General features: G+C 38.8%; 1 protein-coding gene across 1 annotated transcript in view; it reads left to right on the forward strand.

Moving 5' to 3' along the window:
* Positions 1 to 23,399, forward strand: part of LOC124154413 — a 716,264-nt gene extending 692,865 nt beyond the window's left edge. The window contains exons 7-19 of the mRNA XM_046528115.1: positions 30 to 142; positions 885 to 987; positions 1,101 to 1,328; positions 2,476 to 2,638; positions 4,681 to 4,864; positions 6,426 to 6,563; positions 6,988 to 7,268; positions 8,606 to 9,160; positions 10,434 to 10,795; positions 12,650 to 13,199; positions 14,779 to 15,421; positions 16,998 to 18,347; positions 19,662 to 23,399. Coding sequence (XP_046384071.1) covers positions 30 to 142; positions 885 to 987; positions 1,101 to 1,328; positions 2,476 to 2,638; positions 4,681 to 4,864; positions 6,426 to 6,563; positions 6,988 to 7,268; positions 8,606 to 9,160; positions 10,434 to 10,795; positions 12,650 to 13,199; positions 14,779 to 15,421; positions 16,998 to 18,347; positions 19,662 to 20,299 — 5,308 coding nt within the window. The 3' untranslated portion in view covers positions 20,300 to 23,399. The remainder of the gene's footprint in view (positions 1 to 29; positions 143 to 884; positions 988 to 1,100; positions 1,329 to 2,475; positions 2,639 to 4,680; positions 4,865 to 6,425; positions 6,564 to 6,987; positions 7,269 to 8,605; positions 9,161 to 10,433; positions 10,796 to 12,649; positions 13,200 to 14,778; positions 15,422 to 16,997; positions 18,348 to 19,661) is intronic.
* The last annotated feature ends 1,704 nt before the right edge of the window (positions 23,400 to 25,103 follow it).

Genomic DNA, 25,103 nt, shown 5'->3' on the forward strand with positions numbered 1-25,103 from the left:
CTGATTGCAATTCTCATCTCTCTTTTCAGGAGTTTTATTCTCTCTCGACCATCAAGGAGGCGCCTCAAACAATCGGGAATCCTTAAAGAGAGGGTGTTTGGTTGTGATCTTGGAGAGCATTTGCTCAATTCAGGCCATGACAGTAAGTTCAGTTACTTGAATTATTTTGGAAAAATTTTTGTTGCTGAAAACAATTACTATAACATTTTTTTAAATCATCAAAATGAATTGGGAAATTGACAAAATGCCTGAGATTTAATAATGTCTGAAAGATCTGAAAAAAACTCTGATATCACTTGGAAGATCAAAAAAAATAATGAAAATTTCGAATGAGTTGAATGAGAAAAATGATATGTGCTTGGTCTGAAATCGCCAAGATTAAAAATTAAAGCTGGAAACACAACATGGTATATTGTATGGTGTTCTGATTAGTTCAACCATTAATGCTGGGTTGTCGTTAGACCCTTTTATTTATGTTTACCTTAAGATTTGTCTGATTTTTACCTTTTGAAGATGGCTGAGATAACAATAGATATTGTAGACACTGCTGTAATATTATTTTTCATTTAAGGGTAGAGTTTTGAAGTTGACTATCCTGCAATATGCTGGCTTGTATTATGTTTTAAATGTGCATGTAGGTTTTAATTATCAGCATGAGGGGAAACTCATTGAACATGTAATAAAATCATTGTGCTTTCAAATGCTATCAGCCAGGAATTCAATACAGCCAGTCTTATCGGGAGAAGTTTACTAACTTTCTACTATTTCTGCTATTCTACCCCGCTCATATTTTAATATTGATATTAATGTCAATAACTTCCACAGTTTGACTTTCAAAGTGTTTAAAATTATTAAGTGAATTCACCTAATTGCTTAATTTTCAGTTCCAATGGTCCTTAAATGCTGTGCTGAGTTCATAGAAACAAATGGTATTGTTGATGGAATCTACCGACTCTCTGGAGTCACATCAAACATTCAGAAATTGAGGTAAGTTTCACTCTAAATCCCTTGTAATCTCTTAAATTCATCTTTTGGTTGTGTTTTCATCAGTTTTAATTCTCGATCTGAATTGATCTTACTACTTATTTATTTGTCCGCAGAAATGCATTTGATGAAGATCGAGTGCCGGGATTGTATGAAGACGAAGCCATCCTTCAGGATATCCATTCGGTGGCTTCCCTGTTGAAAATGTATTTTCGTGAACTGCCAAACCCTCTCTGCACCTACCACCTTTATCACCGATTTGTGAGTGCCGTTCAAGCACCCCACGATTCTCGACTGTCCCTGATGCGTGAAGTGGTTAAGAGCCTGCCACCCCCACATTATAGGTGAGCATCAATGTATTTTTGTTATATTCCCTTGAAACTCACACAATGATGGGTTTGCACAAGCTTTGCAGTGCGTAAAAAACCTTTCACACAGTCCGTGAAGATTGCTGAAAGTAGGCTTTTGATTTGTTTGATTGATTGAAGCCATCATTAAGATTTTTGAACATTGAGTATTTAATAGTGTCTCGAAATGACTGCATTATTTTTGCTGTGAATTTTTGAGTGTCAATTTAGATTGTTGATGGTGAAGCAATTTTCATCTCGGTTAATGATTGTGATCAATGTAAATAGTCAATATACCCATCTGTGGTAACACTTGTCAATAGTCAACCAGCTGGCTGTTATTTTGTGATTGGTCCAGAACATAAATGTTGTCAAAAGTCATTCCAGTCACAATCAAAAATGAATTAATAAGCCATAACTTTCAATAAATATTGAAAAGTGGATCCCATCAAGGAATTTCACCAGTAGCAATGTGTTTGTTCTTTTCTATTGAACGCTTCAAGAAACTGACAGATGGATAGGCTTATCCGTTTTACTGCCAGCCCATTTTGAGTGGGATGTGCGAAGACTGCCGAGGCTATTTTCTGGAATTTGCAACATTTTAGATTTTAAAATTTTTCAGCTACTTAATTTTATTTAATGCATCTATATTTTTTCCCAATACTTAAGATACATTTATATCCTATAACCATAGATAAATTATGGGGGTTTACTTAAATTAAAGCCGTTGAAAAGGTCACAATCACGAAAAAAAAAGTCAAATAAGTAAAGATAAATCGGCCCCTGGCAGTTTTCGCTTAATCAGCAAGGGGCAGTAAAAGATGGCAGTGAAAGGGTTAAGGCTCATATGGGTAGACTTAAGGCTCAGATGGGTAAATGGATAGGCTTTTAAGGCAATGGGAAGGAAGTAAACCATATGCCGCTATTAATGTGGGTAATGAAAGATGTTGTCTCTTCCAAGTCTTATGAAAAAATTTGAATGATTTTAATTTAAGGGATTCTGGCTATGTTATTCCCAATTACATACATTGTGTTGCTTTTATGCTTTTCCTTTTTTTTAGCATGGTGGGAAATATGTATGTATTATGGCTGTGCCTTTTGTATGTCATGGCTTATTTTTCTTATATTTTTCTCTGTCTTGTAGAACACTTGAGTACCTGATGAAACATTTGGCAAGAGTTGCTCAAAGAGGAGGAGATACAGGAATGACTCCAAGGAATGTGGCCATTGTATGGGCTCCGAATCTATTGCGATGCAAAGAACTCGAAGTTGGAGGAGTTGCAGCATTGCAAGGAGTTGGAGTACAGGTAAAAGTCCAGAATTTAGCAGTATTATCTTTGTTGCATAAAATTTATTGAAACACTGTAGAATTTTCCTTGAGTAAGATTGGAAACATTTTAACCGTTGAAAATAATTGTTTGCTGCACCTTTTTCTTTGAATGATCCAAATATTTAACATCCAAGACATTTCTTGTGTACTATATAGAAGTACGAGTAGTTAACATGTCAAGTTGGTACATCTAAAATCAGTGGCCTTTATTTAGATAGTTTTACTGAAGGACATTAGTGGTTTCTTTCTTTGAAGGAGCATTACACACCTTAATTCTTGACTTGAATTAGATGTGGTTGAATTGTGGTTATGTTATTGAAGGGTTTTGGTATAAGTTTGAGAGTTAAAAAAATAAATGAAGTTGAGGAATGAGGTAGAAAAAGTGTTAGAGTGATCAAATATTGAAAACTTTTAGTTTAACTGAGAAAAAATGAATTGCTATTTATTTTGATTACAGAACTATTGTCATGACATAAAAATACCTATGAAAATATTTCCTGTGATTTTTGTGATAAAAGTCTGTGAATAGGAACACCTTCCCCTCTGATTTCACATAGGTACTTGCCAGGTGCGATTTCTGTGTGAATTTCCTGGGTGAAAGAAATTGGGAGACTGTTGATTCTATGCTGAATTGGGGGAATGGAATGAGAATTGCCTGTGAAGTGTCGATTTTTTTTTGTGCATATTCACTGTAAATATGAAAAGTGAAATAACACAATGATGCATAAATGTAGCATTGAGCTTTGGCCACTATTAATAATACTGGTTTAGAAACCTAAGCAACAAAAAATGAAAGCAATTAAAAAGATAGACGAAAGCTATGAGTGGATTTGAACTCATAACATACTCGTTCCTTGTCATGGCATGTATTTCCCACAAATTCTCTCTTGGCATTTCATGTAAAATTCTCATGGCTGCAATTGATTGTCACACGAATATATCACAATGTGAAAGTTTCCCAGATTTCACATGAAATTCATGGAAAGCTTGAGGGCCATTTAAAACATCAACTGATTGTGATGTGTTTGAAAAAATTTATGGTGGAAATAAAGGTATAAAACTTTGTAAGGTTCCCTATTATATTAATACTGGCACAACCCGGGTTTCATAACAAATTTCTACATTATGAAACCCTGTTCATGCCCATTTAATATATAAAATTCTTGTGTCACGGTTTTTTGTTTCCAAACTCCTCCGAAACGGCTGGAGCGATTCCTATGAAATTTGGTATGTATGTTTAGTAGGACTAAGAATATGTTGTAAACTATTTCTCATTCTTCTTCTGGGCCCTGAGTAATTTCCATAAGAAATACATGTAAAGTTGGTTTTAAATGACTGCAGACCTTTTTTTTTTTGAATAAAATTAGTCATAATGGTCACATTAAGTTGAGACATATACCATTGGAAAGAAAATGAAATGTACATTCTTATTCTTGAAGTCTAATTTCCTTTTCCATGTGATTTATGGTGAATTTAGAAAAAAACATCCGAAAAAAAGCTGAAATTTTAGCGTTTTTGGCTCACTGCCCTCTTGACGACCATCAGTATTGTTGATGTATTTTTGACATCTCTTGTATCGATACAGTTTGCGATGCCATTGAAGCTGTAAATTATCTAGCAGAGTTTTTTAACTCATTGGATTTGCCAGGCATGTCATCGCACCGTTTACTACTGAAGATTGGATCTCCAGTTATTTTGCTTTGTAATTTGAATCCACCACGGCTGTGCAAAGGTTATTTTTACAGGTTGTCATCATTCACAACGCTCCATTCCTCTTTAAGTCATATACTACATCCCCACACACTTATAATGAATCAGTTATTTTTTATTTGACCACCAAAATAATCACTTGAAATAATTTATATGGCTAACAACGTTTGCCGGGTCAGCTACTATTAATATAATAGTGAACTTTACAAAGTTTTATTCCTTTATTTCCAATATGGAGAGGTTTCTCAAAGTAAAGCTGGAAGTCATCAGTTATAAAATCTATAGCGATTAATTTTCACTTATCCCTAGGCTGTTGTCACCGAATTCCTGGTGTGCTATGCAGACCTCATTTTTGGTGGCTCGGACAAGAGTGGCAACTTGATGGGCCAGAGGCTGAGACAACAGCGTCCTCTACAGCATCTGTCACCAGACCAGCACAAACTACCTCCCGGTGTCTCCCCCAGACTTGTGGCTGCTTTTGCTGAAGAAAACGGTAGTTAGAGCAATCCTTATTCAACAACTCTTTTTTTTAACATTCCTATTGTATTTTTGGTATTTATTTGTACAGTTCTGTCTGATATCTCTCCTCACTAATTCATTGCGTACCAAGTCGTGAGGCCATTAATTTTTGGAGTCCCTGAACTATCAATAACAGAATAATGTGTTTCAATTGCTATTCATTAGAGATGGGTCGAATAGCAGATTTCTCAAACTTGAATATCGAATTCGAATTTAAATCATTGCTCGAATATTCGAATACCTCGAATACTAGAATTGAGCAAAGCATATTAAACGTACGTTTTTTCTTCTATTTCCCTTGATGAATGTATAAATAAAAAGGTGTACAGTGGAACCTCGATCTATCGTTTTTCAGGGGGGACGAAAAAAGCTATGAATACGGAAATGTTTGACTAGGTTGCCTATGCAGCAGGAAACCCAGGATTTTGGCGAGTAATTGAGATTTCCTTTAAGGATTCAAAGGTCAGGGGGGGGGATTGAACACAATTCTATTATTCTCCTGTAACTTGAAATTTTCTTTTGAAGCTTTTGATTTAAGGTCTTCGTAATACGAGCCCTGCGCGAGCTGGGGCCTTTTGTTTGATTTCTGAGATGAGGAAAGCGTCGGAAGAGGGGCCGAGGGCTGATGGATGGAGGGGGTAGCAGATTTTGGGAATTGTGCTACGTAGTTACTAGCCCACGGCACTGAGGTTCTCCTTGTGGGGGGAATCTGGGATTTTCGGATTTTTTCACCCGATCATTTTCGGTTCCCCACGTCAAAATCTTTTCACCGCTCTAATCCACGAATTTGATGTAATTCGTCAACTTGCCTAAAACAGCACTGCGTGCACTAAACAACTACAGTTCTCTACATTTTTCGGAGTCAACTACCAATGACGTGCGTGCGACAGTGTATGACGCGAAATTCAAACTATTCGAGGTATTCGAGACGGTACCTTTAGCATAACTATTCGAGACCTCGAATATCAAATACTTTCTAGTATTCGAGGTATTCGAGTTTTTGCGGATACTATTCGCACATCTCTACTATTCATTCATAATTTCTGGCATCTCCTGGATTGCAATAAGAGTGTGTAACACATAGAGAGAGGGAGAAGCTCAAATGATTCGCTGCCTTAACTGCTTAGCCTTCCAGGGCTTGGATGTTTGTAATCATTAGTTGTTTCTTGTTATCATGTAAAGGCCTCATTTTGCTTTTTTTCTGGGTGATATAGATAAATAAATAAATATCAGACTTGACTTAACCAGACTTGCAATTAATTCAGGGTATTGAAACTAATCATCTCATTAAATTTTATTTAAAAAAGTGGATAACTGCAATTCATTCAACTGTACATGAAGGGAAAACTAGATTTTGCGTGCACTTGCAGGCCTCTAGTTCATACTGTACAACAAAAACTCTGTGGTAGTGCTTAGCTTATTTCTATTACACACTCTATGTAGACTATTGTCTTTAGGGAATTTATTACCTTCTTTGATATTTTTGATCTTTCAATATGAAGTACTGACTGAACTGTATTCTTGACTCCCCACAGCTACATCCACCCCTAAGCGAAGTAGGCCCAAGTCGTTGGCCATATCCACACCAACTAAACTGCTGTCATTAGAGGAAGCCAGGACAAGAGCTCTTTTGGCAGCCACAGGAAAAGCTGACCAAGAATACATTGAAGTTGGTTAGTATTTATGGGTGTATTCTGAAAGAATTGATATTCTGTCAGCTGGTATCAATAGTTCACCCAAATATGCCATTAATGGTTGTTCAAGTGATACAAATTTTGTCCAAAAGTACTTAATAACAGCATGAATGTAAGATTCATGCTTTGATGAAGTCACTCATAATATGGTTTATTATAGAAACTGAATGAACAAAAAAGATGCGAGGAAACCATAGCATGAAAACTGAGGTAAAAGTTATTATAAAAATGATCGTGAATGTATTAACTATTTTTTATCATTATCCATTTATTCCTCACTCAATATTTATTAAATTTTTCATGCTATTTTATATATTATATATTTATTAAAATGGATAGTCATTGCTTTACCCCATTTTTATCTCATGCTAATGTCTTATTCATTCTCTATTCAATTGTGAAGGTGGTGGGCCAGCAAACCTTCCAGCGAAATATCACACAGTTATCGACATGCCTGCAAGGAAAAGAGGAAGCGGTAGCCTGAAATCTAAGCGCTCACCAGGCCTCGGGTGGAAGTCTTTCTTCTTGAAGAAGGGTCAATCTCAAGCTCAGAGACAGCAGTCGACATCGTCCCTGCCTTCGAAAAGAAGTGCCATTGGAGGAGGGGTGACGTCATGCGCTTCAACCACGGCATCCACTACACAGGTCAGAGGAATGGTAGCACCAACCGAACTAGTCACACAGGTAACAGCAATGAAATATCTTCTCTCTCATCTGCTTCAATTGATGGTTTCAGTTGGCCTGGTGTCAGTTAAGTTGCATTGCTGTGTTTCATTGTTTCATATTTTTGGGTGTGTTATTTTTACAAAGATGTGCAGTTGCATGGGTTTTGCATAGTTTCATGGATAAATTTTTCTAGTTGGAATGGGTTGGTTCTCTTCACTGGTTTTTGGTTCCACCACTTCTTGAGATTATAGCTGAAATTGGAACCTAAGTTAATAAGCTTAGGTATTGAAATGATTTTTGCACTTTTTAAAAAATTAATTCACACTGTAGACATGCGAACAAAACCATTAATAGCTTTAAAAATCAGGACTGAAATGTAGATTTTGAACTTGGACCGAGCACCAATGCCGGCAACCAAACTGGAATCGGAATCTACAAAGCATTGGAACCAACCCATCCTTAGTTTCTAGTCGTGATGTTTTTAGCTTCATCAATACCATGAGGAATGTTATTTCTGTGTGCTTCTCATTACTGACGTAAAGAGAAATTGTTTATGGCCTCTCCTCATTTATATTTCTCTGTCTGTTCTGGACAAATCAACATCTTAGACAAGAAGACGATGAATTGAAGGAGAAGAGAAGGATGGGTAGTAGAGAACAGCCTATCACAGATATTTGTCTGCTCCTAATCAATTATAGCAAGGTGACCAAGTCTAAATTTCCCTTCTTATTGATGGAGCACTGTACCTGTTTTTTAATAAAGTAATGACTGCACAATGTGCTGTGAATTTGAGTGACTCCTATGGCATTTAAACATTTCTCAGCTTGAGGCACTTCAGTTCATCCATTCGTTACCCTTTGCAGCTCCTCTACTTCTGTCATTTTTATGATTGTATAATTATCCTTCAATAAGGGGAGATCCCACAATCTTGCTAAAAAGATATATCATTTAAGTCACAAGTCATGTAGCCATCAGGACCAAAAGTAATCCTTTTTCTTCAAACACTTCATCGCATGAGCCTCTGAGCTACAAATGATGCAATCCTGCAAGAAAGATAAAGATACCTAATTTTACCACCCATATGGGGCAATACTGAGACCAGGAAGTCCCTTCATCCATGTAACCCCTCAAAAGATATGGCATTCAAGTAACATGTTAGAAGTTACCTAGGTGATTAAGACCAAAAGTTATCTCTTTTACTCATCTCGTGAGTCTCTGATCTACATATAGCGTGGACCATTCTTTGGGAATTCCTGAGAAATTTTTATTAACTTCTCTCTGCCACCAACTCAGAGTTCCTTGGAACATTCGAGGATGGGTTACTAATTTTGAAAAATATTTTTTTTGTCCTACAGGAGAAAGCCATGACTGAAAGTGACATTGCTCAAAGTAAGAGGCGACTGCGCCCTGTGAAAAGTGCAGAATCCTTGTCCTCTGCAGTGGCATCTGCTGGGTCTAGTACCCGTAATTCTGCAGCACTCGACCTTGAAATTGGCCTGGGAAGCATAGAGGGCGTTCTGGACCAGATAACTGGTCACTCGACTGGCCTCGGTCTGTGCGATGACCGTCGGGCATCCTCCCCGAGTACCACTGGAAAACCAAGCCACAGTCGCTCTGTGTCCCACGACTCTTACTTTGACCACTTGGCCGAACCGTTGATGCTGCTGACCGAGGAGGATGACGGAAGGGAAGATGATGGTCAAGATGGCAGTGGGAATCTTGAGGAGGAAGGGCTCTTGGACCTCAGTGAAATCCAGTTGGACTTTGAGCTTGAGGAGAGGGAGATGAGGATTTTCTCGGAGGATGAGACTCTGGTGTCAACGACTCCAATCGGAAGCGGTGGGAGCCTGTCTCGATCTCCGCTGTTACCTCATCCCTCACGGAGACGTCTCATGGGCTCTCCTCAAGGAGTACGTTCATTTTCATGATATCTTAGTCACGAAAAATTTAAAGAGAGAGATTAGATGGGAGCTTAGTGTATTATAGGGTGAAGAAGAATTTTCAAAATATCCCATAGGCCATTAATGGCCACCTCCCTGAATTCTCCATGCCAAATACGGAAAGGTGCACTTTACTGAAATGATAACTTGGAGTACATTTATATAAAGCTCAGGTATTGCTGATGACATTCTCCTGTTCTGATAGAGCAGTGTCGGTGCACAAAGTCCCTTCAAGCTATTTTTCATTCATTCAGCAGCTATTGCAAAAGGTGATGACTTTCATGGCTGAGATTTGCCAATTTTAATCATCTTTCAAAGGCTTTTTATCAAGTATTGAATATATATGCTTGACACTTTATAATGAGGGAAAACCTGAAAACCCCTAACTAAAAGGATTGAGTAGGAATACTTTGAACTTCCACGGAAGACAAGGAACTCTGGAAGTTAGATGGAAAATTATGATTGAAGATAATCTTCTCAATGTAATGCCCTTTTACCTTTTTTTGCTTAACTGCTTGCATTCAATGGCTGATTGGCATTTGTTTAATCAGTTTATTATTTTTGCTGAAACAGGCATCAGTACCCTGAACATCCTAAGTTGCCATCTATTCTCTGTCTGATTAAATGAGTTGACATTTTTAGTGGTTGCTTTTAGTGTTGATGTCTCAAAAAAATGTTAATTGATTGTATGTAGCAATATGCCAAGAACTACTGTTCGAAGTTCACTTGCTGTAAGTATAAATGTTGAAAATATTTGTAATTTGTTTTTATATGGTTGCTATTGGAGTTGATATGAGAATTTGCTATGTCACAACACCACACTTAATGCATATTGTGTGCATATTCTGTGAAATGAAAGGAATGAGGGATTCTTGGAAGTAACTAGAAGACTTAGTTTTGTTTAACTTTTCTAGACTTCGAGACTTTACACAGTGGAAACAGATTTCATTTCAGCACATTAATTTTGGTTATTGAAAAATTAAACAGGGATTTTAAAATAATTGAAGAACATAATTTTTCTATGAGACATTGGACCAAAGAAAAATTTTTCTTTGCCAAAATCTTAGACTTAAAGAGTTGGAGGTGGTCGAAGCTGAAATGCCTTCATGGGCATGGAAAAAAAGTTGTCCGTCAAAGATTTTTAATCTGTTTCATCGTGGTATCATCAGCTTATAATTTTTCTCAGTTTTTTTTTGTAATGAGCATCTCATCATGTAATTAATATCATGAAACTCTGTTCCAGACTGGGCCAAGGGCAAGACCAGAGGATACAGGTAGTAGTGCGGACCCGTCTCCTAAGAAGAAGAAGTCTGGTGCTTCTACCGTGTCGCCGGGCGTGAGGAAGCGATCTAAGGTGGAGGCGAGGGTGCCGGTATCCAAATCCCCGGCATCGTCATCTCCATCGCCAGCATCCTCGCCCATGCGTTCAACGCCATACTCAGTGGAAGCAGAACCACCCTCTATCCCGTCTTTGCTCCGGAGGAGTGGCTACAGCCAAGAGGAAGAAGAGGAGGAGGAAGAGCTGAGGTACATCGACTCGCAGTCACCAGAACCTCCCCCTGTGACGGGAAGTTTTCATCACCGAGAATCTCCAGCTTCCTATGGGTAAGTGCCCATAGTATTTTGCGTCTAATGTGTGTTTTACCCTCGTGGAAACTTTCGGGGATTCTCTGTTTTGGGAATGCCACAAGGGATAGGGATTTGGAGGGATCACACTTCTTCATGTGAAGTTTGAATTGAAATCCTTGTGGAATGATAACTTCACTCACCAAATTTTAACATTTAGAACCAAATAGTTTCACTGTTTCCATTTCAAATTTTGATTTGAACTGCACCAAAAACATATTTTCCATTGTTGCCATCAGATCTTTCGCGGAAAATGTATTTCAATGTAAAGGAAAAGATAAACATGAAAATGAAAAAATTAGCCGTTAGGAGAATTTAGTGTAGATTTGCACCAATGGATTCTTGACCTGTGATCATTCTAATTTTATTGAAGATAAATTCTATCAAACTATATCTTGAAAAATCTGAGTTCACCAAATTAAAAGACTTTTGGTTTGATAATTTTTTAAGCTTAAATTTGTTAACTATTCCAGTTTGCCTATTAAGGTAAGACTTGGATGATTGTATGGAACCTGAGACCACTTTCTCACACCTGACAATGAATGTCTAACTCAATCAAAAAAACAGGTTTTGAGTGATGTTTTCCAACTTTAATCGGCATTTAAATGAAATAGACCTCATTTTGAACTGAGAAAGGCATTTCATGATGGAATGGAAGATGGCTGGAGAAATTTGCAAATGCTCCATGCAGGGCTGGCTCAAGGCAAAATACTTACCCAGGCAAACTGCTGTTGTGTCGCCCACCACTACGGGGTTTGAGCATTTGGTCACCCCTGGGTCATTCCATTTCAAATCACCTAATTTGGATAAAATTTGCCGCCCGATATTTTTAATTTTCCTGATTTTTTATTATTTGTTGCCTACAAGTAGACAATCACAAACGCTATTCGAAAAAAAATTTACAAGCCATATTTAAGCCCTTGTGTGCTAATTTGCACTGCACGAGCCCTTGTTTGCACTTCACGAGCGTGTAGAATGGTTGCATTTCGACTGTTTAACACTGCCCCGCCACTCTAAATGTAGTGAAGTCTCAGTCATAGTTTTTTTATGAGATGTTTATATGTGTATAAAGAACATATAGAAAATTTTTCACTTGTTTTCATTCAGTCCCTTGTTAGATATTGACCTGCGAACGTCGACGTTAGAAGGCTTACGGCATTGTTTGACAAGCTCTAGAAAAAAAATGAGGGCATTCTCAGCACTAAAAATTGTACTGCAAGTAGCTCTTTAAGTATTCAACTAAGAAATAAAATTGTATTAGTGAGTCTCATTTCCTTCATAAAAATTTATCGTGTTAAAAAGTTAGTATGTATTGACAAATTTTTCCCGAGTTTTTACAGAAAGATTTTGACTGAGTGTTTTGTATGATAGAAAATTTATAAAAATAGTTTCATAAAGTTCAGTTTATGCTGAACACACTGGTTTTTAAATTATTCTGATATCTTTTAAAATAGCTTCAAAATTAAACTTTACGCAAATCACATTTTTCATCAAAATTTGCAAGGCTGCCCTTTTAAAAATGGCTGCCAAGAAAAAAGTATGGCTATTAAATTTTTTCGAATAGCATTTTGTGATTGTCTACTTGTAGTCAATTAGTGATTTAAAAAATCAGGAAAATTAAAAATGCCGAGCAACATTGCCTGGGCAACATGGCCTTTGGGCAGTCGCTTAGGTTGTGCGGCCCTGGCTCCATGCAAACCTACCTTAACCAGTCAAGTACTTAAATAATAATTGGCATTTGGATTTGCTGCCTTCGGATGTATTCACTTAATGGGTATGCTAGGCACGCAACGTTGACTAGGTATATTTTATTGAATATGTTTGATTTTCCAGGAGTCTTCAGAGTTCACGTGGGTCATGGCCCAGCCAGAATCATCACTATCACTACCAGCAACAGCAGATGCTGGTCCATGCCGAGGTTCATCCTTCCCCATCAGAGGATGCTTCCTCCGTTTCTCGTGCCGATGCCACCGTTTCGGACAATGAGAGCTTCACGGTTCACGGTGGCGAGACGTCGTCGGAAGGGGACCTGCCCGCTGAGGCCCTCAGTGTGGCTGAGCCCCTGCCGGAGGACGAGGAGGAGGAAGAAGAGGAGGAAGGGGGAGTGGGCTATGCTCCTCTTGTGAACGATGCCACGGCCGAGACAACCCCGGTGGATATTTCGACTCCTGCCTATGAAAATGTGTCGTGGGTGCATGGGCAATCTGAGAGTGGGAACATTGTGCTGCAGAATAAAGTGTTTCCATCGGAGAAGAAAAAGTGTCCGACTGCCTCTCCGAGGAATCTGGATACGGCTGCCATCGGCAGAGTGTACCAGAACATACATTCCAATTTTGCAGAGTGTGCCATGGAAAATGGGGATGGAGTTTATGAAGATGTTCAGGTGATTATTTATTTCTTAAGGATTTTTTAAGATCTTCCCTCTAGAACTGGCTATTGCATTTGGTCATGACAGTTTAAAAAGGAAAACCTCTCTGGGATCTTTCAAGTATTATGTTTTTGGGCATTTTTGACCCATATTCTTCCCCCCTAGGTAAGAAAAAGCATTTGCTTAACTACCCCCTTTCACATGTGTAAGATGCTTTATGTTTCCTTTGCACAAAGAAAACCAAATATTTTATAATATATATATAACTGTTATTATTGAAATGTCATGAAATTTAGTAGTAACCTACTGTTAAATTAATTTAGTAGTACATAGTTATTTGTAAATTATTATTATTGTTATTAGTTTTAATTTTAAGCTTGGTAGAATTGTTGTAAGCAAGCTCCATTGATAGACACTTAGGATGATGTAAATTTGATGTTACATTAAGTGATAGCATTAAATAAATTTAAAAAAATTGTATTCTATCTGAGCAGTCTGTCTAGTGTAGAAAAAATTTACATCAAGGGTAAAACCTACTGAATGCTCTGCTCATCTTCTCCTTTTGTCACTTTATAGTAAGAGTTTACTTCCTTACACGAGTAATGATGTGACCAGCAAACTCATTACCTCCCCATGGATTGTTAACTCAATACTAGAGCCTGTCAGGGGTGGTGTAGTAAATTTTTACTCTTTTTTTTGTGAGATAGCAACTCAAGTGTGGAAGAACTTATTCTCCTAACGTCCATTTTCATGTTCACCTATGGCACCTATCCATCCAGGCTATTATTGCAGATTTTAGGGAGGCTTTATTTCCATTTTTGGCATTACAGTTTTGATTTTGTACTTACCTGAGTTCCGTCTGCAATGGGGTTACTTGAGTTACCGTATGGAGAATGACTTAAGTGGTTTAAACAAATTAGATGAATTACCTTGGTATCTAGATTATTGCACACATTTCCATGGCTAACGTTTGAAATGTTGAGAGTTACCATCATGGTAATGTAAATGGGGCATCAAGGATTTTGTAATTAACTGTAGCCATCCAGTTATGGCATGCATGTCATTCTAATCTGTAAGAACTTCTGAATGTTGATGTAAGTCTAATTAGTGGTTCACAAAGATGTAGAAAATCAATAAACATGTTTCTGAATTCTGACTTTTAAGTTTTGCCAAGTCAAAGAAGGAAATCTTTTAGTTGAAAGCCGAATGAATTTTTTAGTCATGCAGAAAATGCAATTATGTAAGTCTCATTCATGAAGTATAAATATTTTTTGTTTAAAATTTTGGCTTGGCATGCTGATTTTATTGATTTTGTAAAGTTAGTTGAATTGCTTGAGTATTTGTACGTGTAATAAATTCTGGTCAGAAATATTGATTCAGCTATTTAAGGCCAAGGTTTCAGTTTGAATTGTTTAAAAATATTTACCTCTCTGAATAACTTATGGACATTTTAGTATCTTCATCTGAAAAATGCTTTAAATGGCACATATCTCATTTCTCAATGTAGTATCTGCTAACGTTAATAAAAGGGTCTTGCTGAAAATTGTTCTGTGTTTGTAATATATATATGTTCTCACATTTATTTCCTGCATAGATTAATAACAAGCAGCCTGCAGTGGAAGATTCAGTGGCATCAGAGTCTAGACGTGGTGGCTCTGCTACCAACATTTCAAGTGACACAAGTGTGACAATGAAGTTGATTGATGAACCAGTGACTAATGGAAAAAATATGGATCCCGAAGTTGTGTACATGCAAGTGAAAGCCTTCAGGAAATCGGTTCAAGAAGTGAATGAAATACTGGATATGGTGTATTTGGATCAAAATGGTGTCCCTATCGCAAACAACCAAGGAGTTGCTTCTGAACATACCCCCCAAGGTTCTGGCGAAGCTTTGATCCCCAGTGAACAGAAGGTTAGTGAGACGAATAAGGTTGTTAGAGAAGAGAACGGCATGGAAACGGTTGCACCAGTGTCTAACGGTGCAGTGGATGGATCGGCAGACTGTAGGTTGCTTCCAGACGACTTTGCTCAGCTGAGGACCATCTCAGGAAGGAGTGGGGTCTCACACTCAAGTGGGAACAACAGCCGTAGGTCGTCCCTTCCTGTGTCGCCCTCCCCCTCTTCACTGGAGGACAGCCACCGGCGGAAGTTTGACTCTGAGATTGGCCGTGATATTCTCAGGGAGAGGCGTGTCAGGCTGGAGTTGGAGAGAGTTCGAGGAGAGCCTGGCAGTGGAGGTAAGTCCCTCAGCACTCATAATGATAACAATATACTCATGCCTCGTTCAAAAGAAGTCAAACTACCCTAAATTCCCCAATATAACGTGCCCTCATTCATAATGTGCAGGACTATCTTTGGCTGCTGTCTGCATGTATCTAAAATTTCAAGTATAACACTCACTCATGCATTACATGCAGAACACCTGCAGAGCCTTGATTGCTGAAATTAATATCCTGAGAAACATTAAAATTTGCTACCAATATCACCATTTCAATACAATTTTTGAATGATTTTTCAATACAATACAAATGAAGAAAGAACCGGTGGCTGTCTGATAAAATATACATAATGGTCGATCATGCATCCTTTAGCAACATGTTATTTAAACTGTTTTACAAGGCAAATAAACTTATGGAGACAATCTTAAGTTTTTATACAAAGCTTTCCTGCTTATTTACATCTTTAGTGAAATTATTTTCATTCACTTCCTGTGGTTGTATATTTAAATTTGTCATTAATTGATATAATAAGAGATCATATCGAGATACCGAGAATCAAGAACCGAGAACCAATGGTGGAGAACCAGACCGGTACCGAGAACCAAAAATATTTTATGAACCAACTCATCCTTAGTTAAAATTCTTTCAATTTCACGAGATGTTACTTGTCAATGAGTAATTATTTGGTAAATTTTATCAGTAAGCAATCTCAATCAGCCATTTTATAGAGCAAGATCAGCATTTATAGAGCACTCTGAACCATATGGAACCTCTGAAACAAGCCTGTGCAGCCTACTTGACTGTTAGTGATTATTTTGATAATTTAGATGGTGAAATTATTTGTGTGTAGAAAACTGTGCAAATTTTGGTCATTATGTATTTATCGATGTAAATATCTTCTGATTATACTGATGTTAGAATCCAATGAAGCCATGCCAATTGGAGCATTTGACTAATCGGTTGGAAACGACTACCAACCTGTTAACCAAAGTACGTATCAATAATCATCACTTACATGTGATAAGTATGCATTCAGAGAAAATCATAATTTGGTTGTTTTGACCCCCACTTTATTGTAGGTTCACGTTAAGATAGACACACTTAACAGTTTTTGTGCTGGAAATATTTTACTCATTGATGTCAAGTAATATACATATATGTAAAAATGTGTGCATACACTATTCCTTACACAACTTTTATCATTCTTCTACATGAAATAAAAATCTTTTAATGCTATCATATCGTGCCTCTCTATTATTTGCCATGGGATGCACTCTATCTAATTTAATTAAACCAATTTTTCATCGTGTCATTTGCCAGTTCATACCACAATATATTTTGCATTAAGAATTTAGCTCTAGAAAATATAACTATCATTATAAAGGGCTCTAAAGTACTTCTTTTCTTTTTTATGATGAAATGACCCAGATCGATTGTCAATGAGTTAACTTTATGAAAATTCATTGTAATAAGATAGAAACAGCTGAAGTAATTAGAGTGGAAAATTTTTGCAGCTGTTTCTATCTTAATAAAATGACCATTTTTAGTCAATAGTCATCAGTTTCACTCATTGCTCCACTCGTCTGCATTTCAGTTTCCAGCCCAGCAAGCAGTGAAGGGACAGGGACGAGGCTAAGCCCTTCTCCTGTGGCCACCCCCGTTCGCACCCTTTCGCCCGCATCCAACCATTCGCCCATGCTCAACCAATCCCCTGTGCGAACGCTCTCTCCTGCACCATCGCAGTCGCCGGTGCCCTCACAGTCATCTGCCCACACTCAGTCAACGGCGCGTTTTCAGTCACCAGTCCCAAGCTCAAATTCGCCTGCCCCGAGGCAGTCGCCCATTCCCGGTTCTCCCTCACCCAACCCACGGCATTCCCCCCTGCCCCCTGTCTCGCCCCTTCCCCCTGTCTCGCCCCTTCCCCCTGTCTCGCCCCTTCCCCCGTCGCAGTCTCCTGTTCCGAGACAGTCTCCCGTGCCCCCATCACAGTCCCCCATCCCGAGGCAATCGCCCGTGCCTCCATCGCAATCGCCGATTCCGCTACAGTCACCCATTCCCAGGAACTCTCCCGTTCCCCCGGCCACTTCGCCCATTCCCAAGCAGTCTCCCGTTTCACCTCTCACGCCTGTCCAGCCGATGACGCAACTGCCGTCCCCACTTGTCCCGTCTCCCACTCGTACAACATTGCCCCCGACCGGTGCTAGCGTTCCCAAGAGCCCCGTGCGCTCTGCCCCCAACGACCTTCCTTCTGGGATCAGCCTGTCCAATGGATCCCCGCTGAGGACCGGCTCTGGCAAGAAGGCATCGACTGGAAGCCACAGTCCCGAAGAAGATGCCGCACCGAGCAGCATTGGCAATGCCTCTGAGCGGGTGACGCCCAAGTCCCCATCACCAAAGAGAGATGCCGTGATCTTCAGGAGTCGGGAGGACGGTTTCGGCACATCCCCCACGGAGGGTGGATACAAAAGTTGGGGATCAGAAGGCGGATCTCTCCGTGGCCTTCCTGGTCGATCGTGGAGCGTGTCGGACTCGAGGAGGCTCGCGGTGAGGAAAGCCAGCGTCAGGGAGTTGTTGTCCCGGTTTGAGGGGAAGGACGAAGGTGGTGAGGAAGAAGCAGGGGGCGAGGTGACGTCAGGACGAAGGGCTTCGGCACCATCGCACCGTCGGCCCACTCCCCCCTGTCTGCGTGCGAGGGCCAACCGTGCAGGTCACGCATCATCTCTCAGCGTTTCGTTGGACGAGGATCGCTTTTTGGCTTCAGCCCGTGAGAAGGTGACCTCGCCCTCTCAGTGCAGCGATGCATCGGGGTCGATTGAGTCAACGCCCAAAGGTAGTGACTCCAGTGGTCAACTAATTAGGGTCCGCACATCGCCTGACATCAACAAGGAAACCGAGGCAGATGATGACCAGGGTCACCTAATGAACCGAAGTTCTGACTCTCAAGGTTTGCATTTTATACATTTTCTATTTTGTACGGTGTATTCAAAGGGGTTTAGCATGTATTCTTGCCAATATGTATGTATATGCCTGCATATATTTATGCCTTGCCCATTTACATTGTTATATTAGTCTAGATGAGGGGTCTCCAATTTACTCGGCCACGAGGGCCACATTCCAAGTTCCGAATCACACTGCGGACCGGATAGCAAATTTGCCGGTGACTGATGTATTTGATTCCAACGTCTACTGAAGTATCCGATGGAGTATTTCTTATTTACGAACAGTTGAAGGGGACTTTGACGTGTAGTACAGCACTGCAATGCTCCTCCTCCAACGTGTGAGAATCGCACGCTACTTGAAATGAGTATGCGGGCCGGATGAAAGACCACCGCGGGCCGGATCCGATCTAGATCCCTGGAGACCCCTGGTCTAGATAGTCTACTCCCAAGTTTTCCCAACTTTTTGGTGTCATTGCTACTTTGATTCATTGACTAAAAGACTTTTTCAAATGCACGGGTATCGCTGGTGCTGGTGCTGGGAGCCAGGTGCAATACAATCAAACAGGAACTTTTGCATAATGTCTAGCATGACATCGGTGCTAGTACCAGAAAGTGCAGCTGCAATGAACTCTTTAGTTGGATACATATCTGGCACTGGGCTCCAGTTTTCATTTTTTAAATGCATACTTTCCTTGTACTAATATAATAAAAACAGTGCCAGAGAAAATTTTTTATGCCAAGATTTTTATATATTTATGTATTTTTACAATATCTCCAACATCTGTCCAAATTCAAATATGCTCCTGATGCTGGTAATGTGGATGTGTGTGTAAATAGTCTCTTGTTATAATAAGTGGTTCATTCTCTGTGCCCCTTGGATCCTTTTATTTACATTGCTGATTCGAGTTTTCTTTTTTATCGTGGTGTACTTGCTCTTGACATCAAATCAAACCCTCTCTTTGTCACTACAACAACTCATTCTGACTTTGTTAGAAGTTTCTCTTTGAAACTGTGGTCTTGCCTCATATTATTCTAATTTGTTATGTGAACTTCTTATATGAATTTATTTCCATTGCATCTGAAGTATTCAAATTACAAATTATTCATATCAAACACTTAAGGCTTCACTTGTACAACTTGCAGACATTCATTTTTTAAATTTTTTTGTAGTCTTCTGCAATATTTAAAATATTTGTGAGGAATATTCTTTAATGAATATCATATTTTTTGTTGTAAATAGTACAAACCTACATACATATTTATATTTGGAAGGAAATTTTAATTTTTTTGTATTAATGTTGTATTCCTTCCTCATATAGATCTGATGAATAACAGAGGTGATATTGGAGATGGCATCACACCTAGGACAAAGAGCGATGTTGCCCTGGGTAGTTTCCCGCTCTTCCCTGACCATGATGATCCAGAACGCCGAGAGAGAATTGAGCGCTATAAACGAGAGCGGCGCTCATTCCTGCGGGAGAAGTACCGCTCAGAGAGCTTTCGCGGCGAGAAGGATGAGGTGTTGAAGAGACTGAAAGAGAAGGTGGCATCTGTGCCACAGGAAGAGGTCGAAGGTAGCAGCGGTATGAGCGACGGGGACTCGCGAAGTCGGAGGAGGACGAGAAGGGCGGCCACCGATGGAGACTGCTCCGAGATGGACTCGCAGTTCTCACCCACGATTGGGTTGCTGTCGTCACGGACGAGAAGGAGAGCTGCATCATCTGAATCAGATGATGCTGCAGATGCATTCTGTGGACCACGAGTGGGCGTGTCCCCAGTGATGTCAAGGTCACCGAATCAGAGGCATGGTGCCGTTCCCACTTCTCCGACCTCGTCCTCAATTGGCACGCCATCTCCTGGTTGCATCAGGGATGTGGCGGCATTGTTTGAAGCCCGTGAGCGAGGTGAAAGGGCAGAGAAAAGTGATAAGACTCGCGAGTTATCCTCAGTGGAGTGAAAGTTTGATGGGAGATGGAAATGAAAAATGCTGAACCGATTTCCCTTACTCTTGGGGTCTCAATGTGTGGAATGATCTATTGGGAAATTTTAGGTGCTATCTTTTCTTGAACTCTTAAAGCATGCTTTGCATTGCTTAATTTCAAAGATGGCTTAAAATTTCAGCATTTGCAGATGTTTATGTGAGAGTCTGACTGTTGAGTATGTGAAGGTCAAACCTGCTTTCAAGTGAAAGTGTATCCACCATGCAAAGTAGAACGTTATGTTGTGCGATTGATGAGAAGGCATTGACATATGATGGGAATGTGCATGTAGGATAAAAACCTTGAAATTTTAGGTGCTCTCTTTCTTGCTTATTGATTCAAAGATATCTTAAAATTTCGGTGTGCAATGATATATTAGTGACTATCGAGTGAGTGCGTTGAGGATATAATTGTTGCCAAGTGAAATCGAACCACTTTGTTGAGTTGTGTGCTATGTTTCTTCATTGGATGACTTAGCTGCTACGTGGATTAATCATGTGGAAATGGTCACAGTTATTGAAGTGACTCGGGAAGTGTAAATTTTTCTTCTGGTTATACGTGCCAAATGAAATTTTAGTGCTATCTCTATTGGGAATCTCTAAAGTATTGTAGATCTCTTTACTTTTGAGATGGCTTAAAAAGTTTCACTTTTTTTGTGAAGAAAATTTACTGTCAAGGGCATGATTAAATGGATTGAGTTCAAATGAGTGGCACTACTTCATCGCATCACATGCATCAAATTGTATTGCCAGGATTCATCAGATGTGACTGTGGTTAAATCACAAGGAGTTCTAGCAGATTATGAAGTGAACTTGCTGGTGTGAATATTCTTTTTAATGAAGCATGCCAAATTATTTGCAAGGAAGAAGTCTTCAAAACATTTTTATTTAAGGTAAAAGTGTACTCTCACAAGATATTGGACTCTGTCATCATTATGTCTGCAAACTGTAGATATTTTTCTTGCAGACCTGCTCTCTGAAGGTCATGAGGCATTGTTCCTTTAATTGTTGTGCTCTAGCCAATAATTGCATACTTTTGTCGATGCCCACTTTACGGGTTCTGTCGGACCACTCACCGTGACCAACTGTGATATTCTAATGTACATGTTGATGTGTGTTCGTATCTGATTGATCATGAATGCATGGTCAAGCAGGTTTCTTTTCCCAAATACTGAATTCTCTTAGCTTCAAGCTGAGTTTTCCATGCATCACAATCCTAATCTTCCTTGTTTTGGAATAGGATGTGCAAAATTCGCTGCATAAGCTTGCACTCTTATTCTGTCACCTTTGCACACTGATTGGAAAGTTGCATTGATTGCAGGGATTCGTGTGACCAATACTTTTTTATGTAGTTTCTTGTTAAAAATGTAAAAAATGGCTACGTTGCTACCTGCCTTATTAAAAACCCACCGTGTGTTAACAAATTTCAATCGCGGGATCAGGGAAATCACGGTAGCTTCATGCTTACATTTCTTTGCTCAAAAATTTTATCCCTTCAATATCTGTATACAATGGGAAATTGTTAATAGTTTTGGAGAAATTGAGATTGCCCTTTTAATCATTAGTAGGTAACTGATTTTACAGAGTTATTAATGGCTTGTCCTATGATGATGGGCATTGCCAAGTCTTTTTGCAATAGACATAATTTCCCACTGTTGGTGGTCTGAATTTCTTTAATCATTTCATTGCATTTACTACCCTTCCGCCAATATGATTGAATGTTATTTGATGGAAATCTATGGGGTGTATGAGTATTTTTTTTCTATTGATATTCTTTCCATAAATCTGGAAGCCAATTATGACATTCATATTAGTCTATAACATTTTGCGATACATTCATCCAACATTGTAGAAGGCATTATTCTTAATAATATGGACACAAGTTGCCATTTTTATTTAGTTGGAACTGTATTCCAGACTATAGACAATAACCTAAATGCCTTCCATTCTGTCATTTGATCCCTTGTTAAATGAATTCTCTACTCATTAAATTAAACAAATCTAACCACACATTTTTTATGCTGAATGCATGAGGAAAGAGCATTCGTATCCTTTACCTGACCTGAGAAAATGGAATAATTGGTATGCTAGTGTTTAATATATCCTACATTCCTGGAGGAAGTAATTGTTTTTATCCATTCTTTTAATGCAAAAGTCATGAATTTTTTTGACATTGTTTTGACTGAATTTTTTGAATCTCCTACGAATAACAAGATTATTTTGCCTTAAAGGCATGGTCTTAAAGTCTCTAGGTCATAGTATTCGTTTAAATTTCCTTAGTAAAAACTAAATACAGATATTACCTTAGGAAATGAATGTGCTCATTGCTTCCTTTCCTCTCTTTTATATGAAATAGATCATCTTCCTAGGTGACTGTTCAAGTAATTTCCCGTGCCCTTCTTAGATAACTAATTATTCTTTGTACTTTACTGAAAGGGAAAGCATTCCCCAATTTTCTGAACGAACTCAAAACCTTCCTCCCAGATTATATGTATAAGAGTTACATTTTTGTCTCACATTTGTGGCTCTTGATTGTAATAATTTTTATTTTCCCCCTTTCCTGGTAGGCCAGTGATTAGCAATTGCTATTGTAATATTGTATGTTGAATTTTACATGTTATGTGTCCTTTTTGAAAGGAAGAAGCTATGACATGACATTTATATGTTTTTAGCTTTTGTGCCTTTTGAAATACCTTTTACAAAGTTACATGACTGGGTAATGTTATTTAACAATCAAAGTGCAGCACCGATTGATTATTATTGTACAGGCAAACGAATGTAAAGTAGGTGTTGAGTTTGCTGTAATAAGGTATAAAGCAGCCACATCTTACTATGCAATACTGTTAGGTGGTAAAGGAATTTTGTTGCATTTGATTGAAATTACCCTGAATACATAATTTATTATGCATTTCCAGTCTCTGATGAGGATGTTTTCATTGATGTAAAAGTTAATAGTTCATCATCATTGTCAATAATTTATGCATGCTAAGCACTGTATGTATCATTAGCAAATTTATTTTTTGTTTACTTTAAAAAATGAAAGTTTATGTAAATATTATAAATATATATACAATGAGACATTACCAATGGGATTTCAATACACCTGTCTCCATCATTACTTATACATAAATTTATTGAGGTGTGTAAGTCAATAGATATATGTATGTTTCATTATGCAAATTTCAATCAGGAATTTGGGTCCATATTTGTAATTGAGTGAGTGATTGCAATTTGTAGTTGAGGTTCTGCCACTTGAAGGACTCCCGACTGAGCTTTAAGCCACGGAGTGGGTCCATTGGGTTACGAATGGTGTGTCAACATCTAGATATAGAGGTTAGCTGTGATCTAAGCGAGTATACTTGTTGAATGAGCAGTCGTGGACTAAAAGTGACAGCATTCCAAGGTGGTATGGGTCTATCCCTAGGAAAGATAGGCCATCTAAATGATACATTAAGCCTGTGAAGATACCGTGGCTTGGCGACCTGTGGCCGCCAACAATTATGCCTCCCATCACCCGGGGAAGAGGGCAGCAGCTCTTTTTGACATGAGTGAAGGTGGAGACCACGGTGGTCAGTACAGTGACACACATTTCACTGCAGGCATGGTAACATTTACTTTAGCAGCTGTAGTACTGCTATGTGGCAGGCAAGGGGGAACCACCGCATTATTATCCTGAGGAGTCGCTCTTAAATATGTAATATCTCTGTCTCACTCAGTGTCTTAACAAGTGCGCTCTATATTATCTCTTATGATGGCTACTTCAACAACAATCAACACAGCATTTTCACTTTTTTAAATAAATAAACTAGCAACAACCAATGTCCGGCACACACATTATAAATTTAAATTTTAACAGTCCCAACTACTCCAACTTAAAGTAATCAAGCATGATGGGATGAAAACAATTGTAGAAGGACAGGTGGAAGGGAAAATGGGCAAGGGACAGCCCCACATGATTTACATAGGACAGGTTATAAATGATGAAAAAGAGAAGTAATGCGTTGCTATGAAAAGGCTATGGAATAGGGGAGAGGAATGTTGAGCTGCATCAAACTAATCTTAGGATTGTTGACTAATGAAAATGATGACCACTCAGGAGGGAAGATGGTTGTTGTTTTGAGAAGATCCACTTCTTCCTGTGGTGTCATGGTGATATACAATGCTTCTCGACAAAATTTGGGTCTGGCTGGACCTCTATGGGAAATTGAAAGAAATGAGGCACTCGGAAATTTTGATGTGGCTGTATTACACAGCAGATCCTTGCTTCATGATATTAATCTGTTCCCAAGAACAGATCTTAAAGTGAACTCCATCTCATGTTGAATCGACCTTATTCCTGGACAAGAAATCAGTTCAAAGACCATCAAAGAATGTGAATTTTGGTATATGTAACAAATGTTTCATTATCTAATAAGACGTAGAATTATGCATTTGATGACATTTTTGTTAGTAGAAACAAAATCAGTGAAATTTTAAGTAAAAAAGTGCATATGCAAAATCAGCTCACCGAATCCATCATAAGTGGAGAACTCATTGCAGAGTGGGAGTACATATTTAGACTTCCACATTGCAATCCATAGTATATTGGTGAGTGTGAAAAATTCTGGATTTTGCAATTGAAATTGTAAAATATAAATCACATTTCAAAAACTAAATTACACACTAAAGATTGCAATTCTTTCAAAAGTTCAGGTCTTCCAGGTTTTGTATCTAATTGCTCCATGTACCCGGATGATGGTTGTGAAGGTTTTTCAGCCATTTAATTTCATCTGGTTTCTTTTTG

The sequence above is a fragment of the Ischnura elegans genome, chromosome 2 (assembly GCF_921293095.1).
Source record: "Ischnura elegans chromosome 2, ioIscEleg1.1, whole genome shotgun sequence".
In the NCBI taxonomy this organism is placed as follows: Eukaryota; Metazoa; Arthropoda; class Insecta; order Odonata; family Coenagrionidae; genus Ischnura; species Ischnura elegans.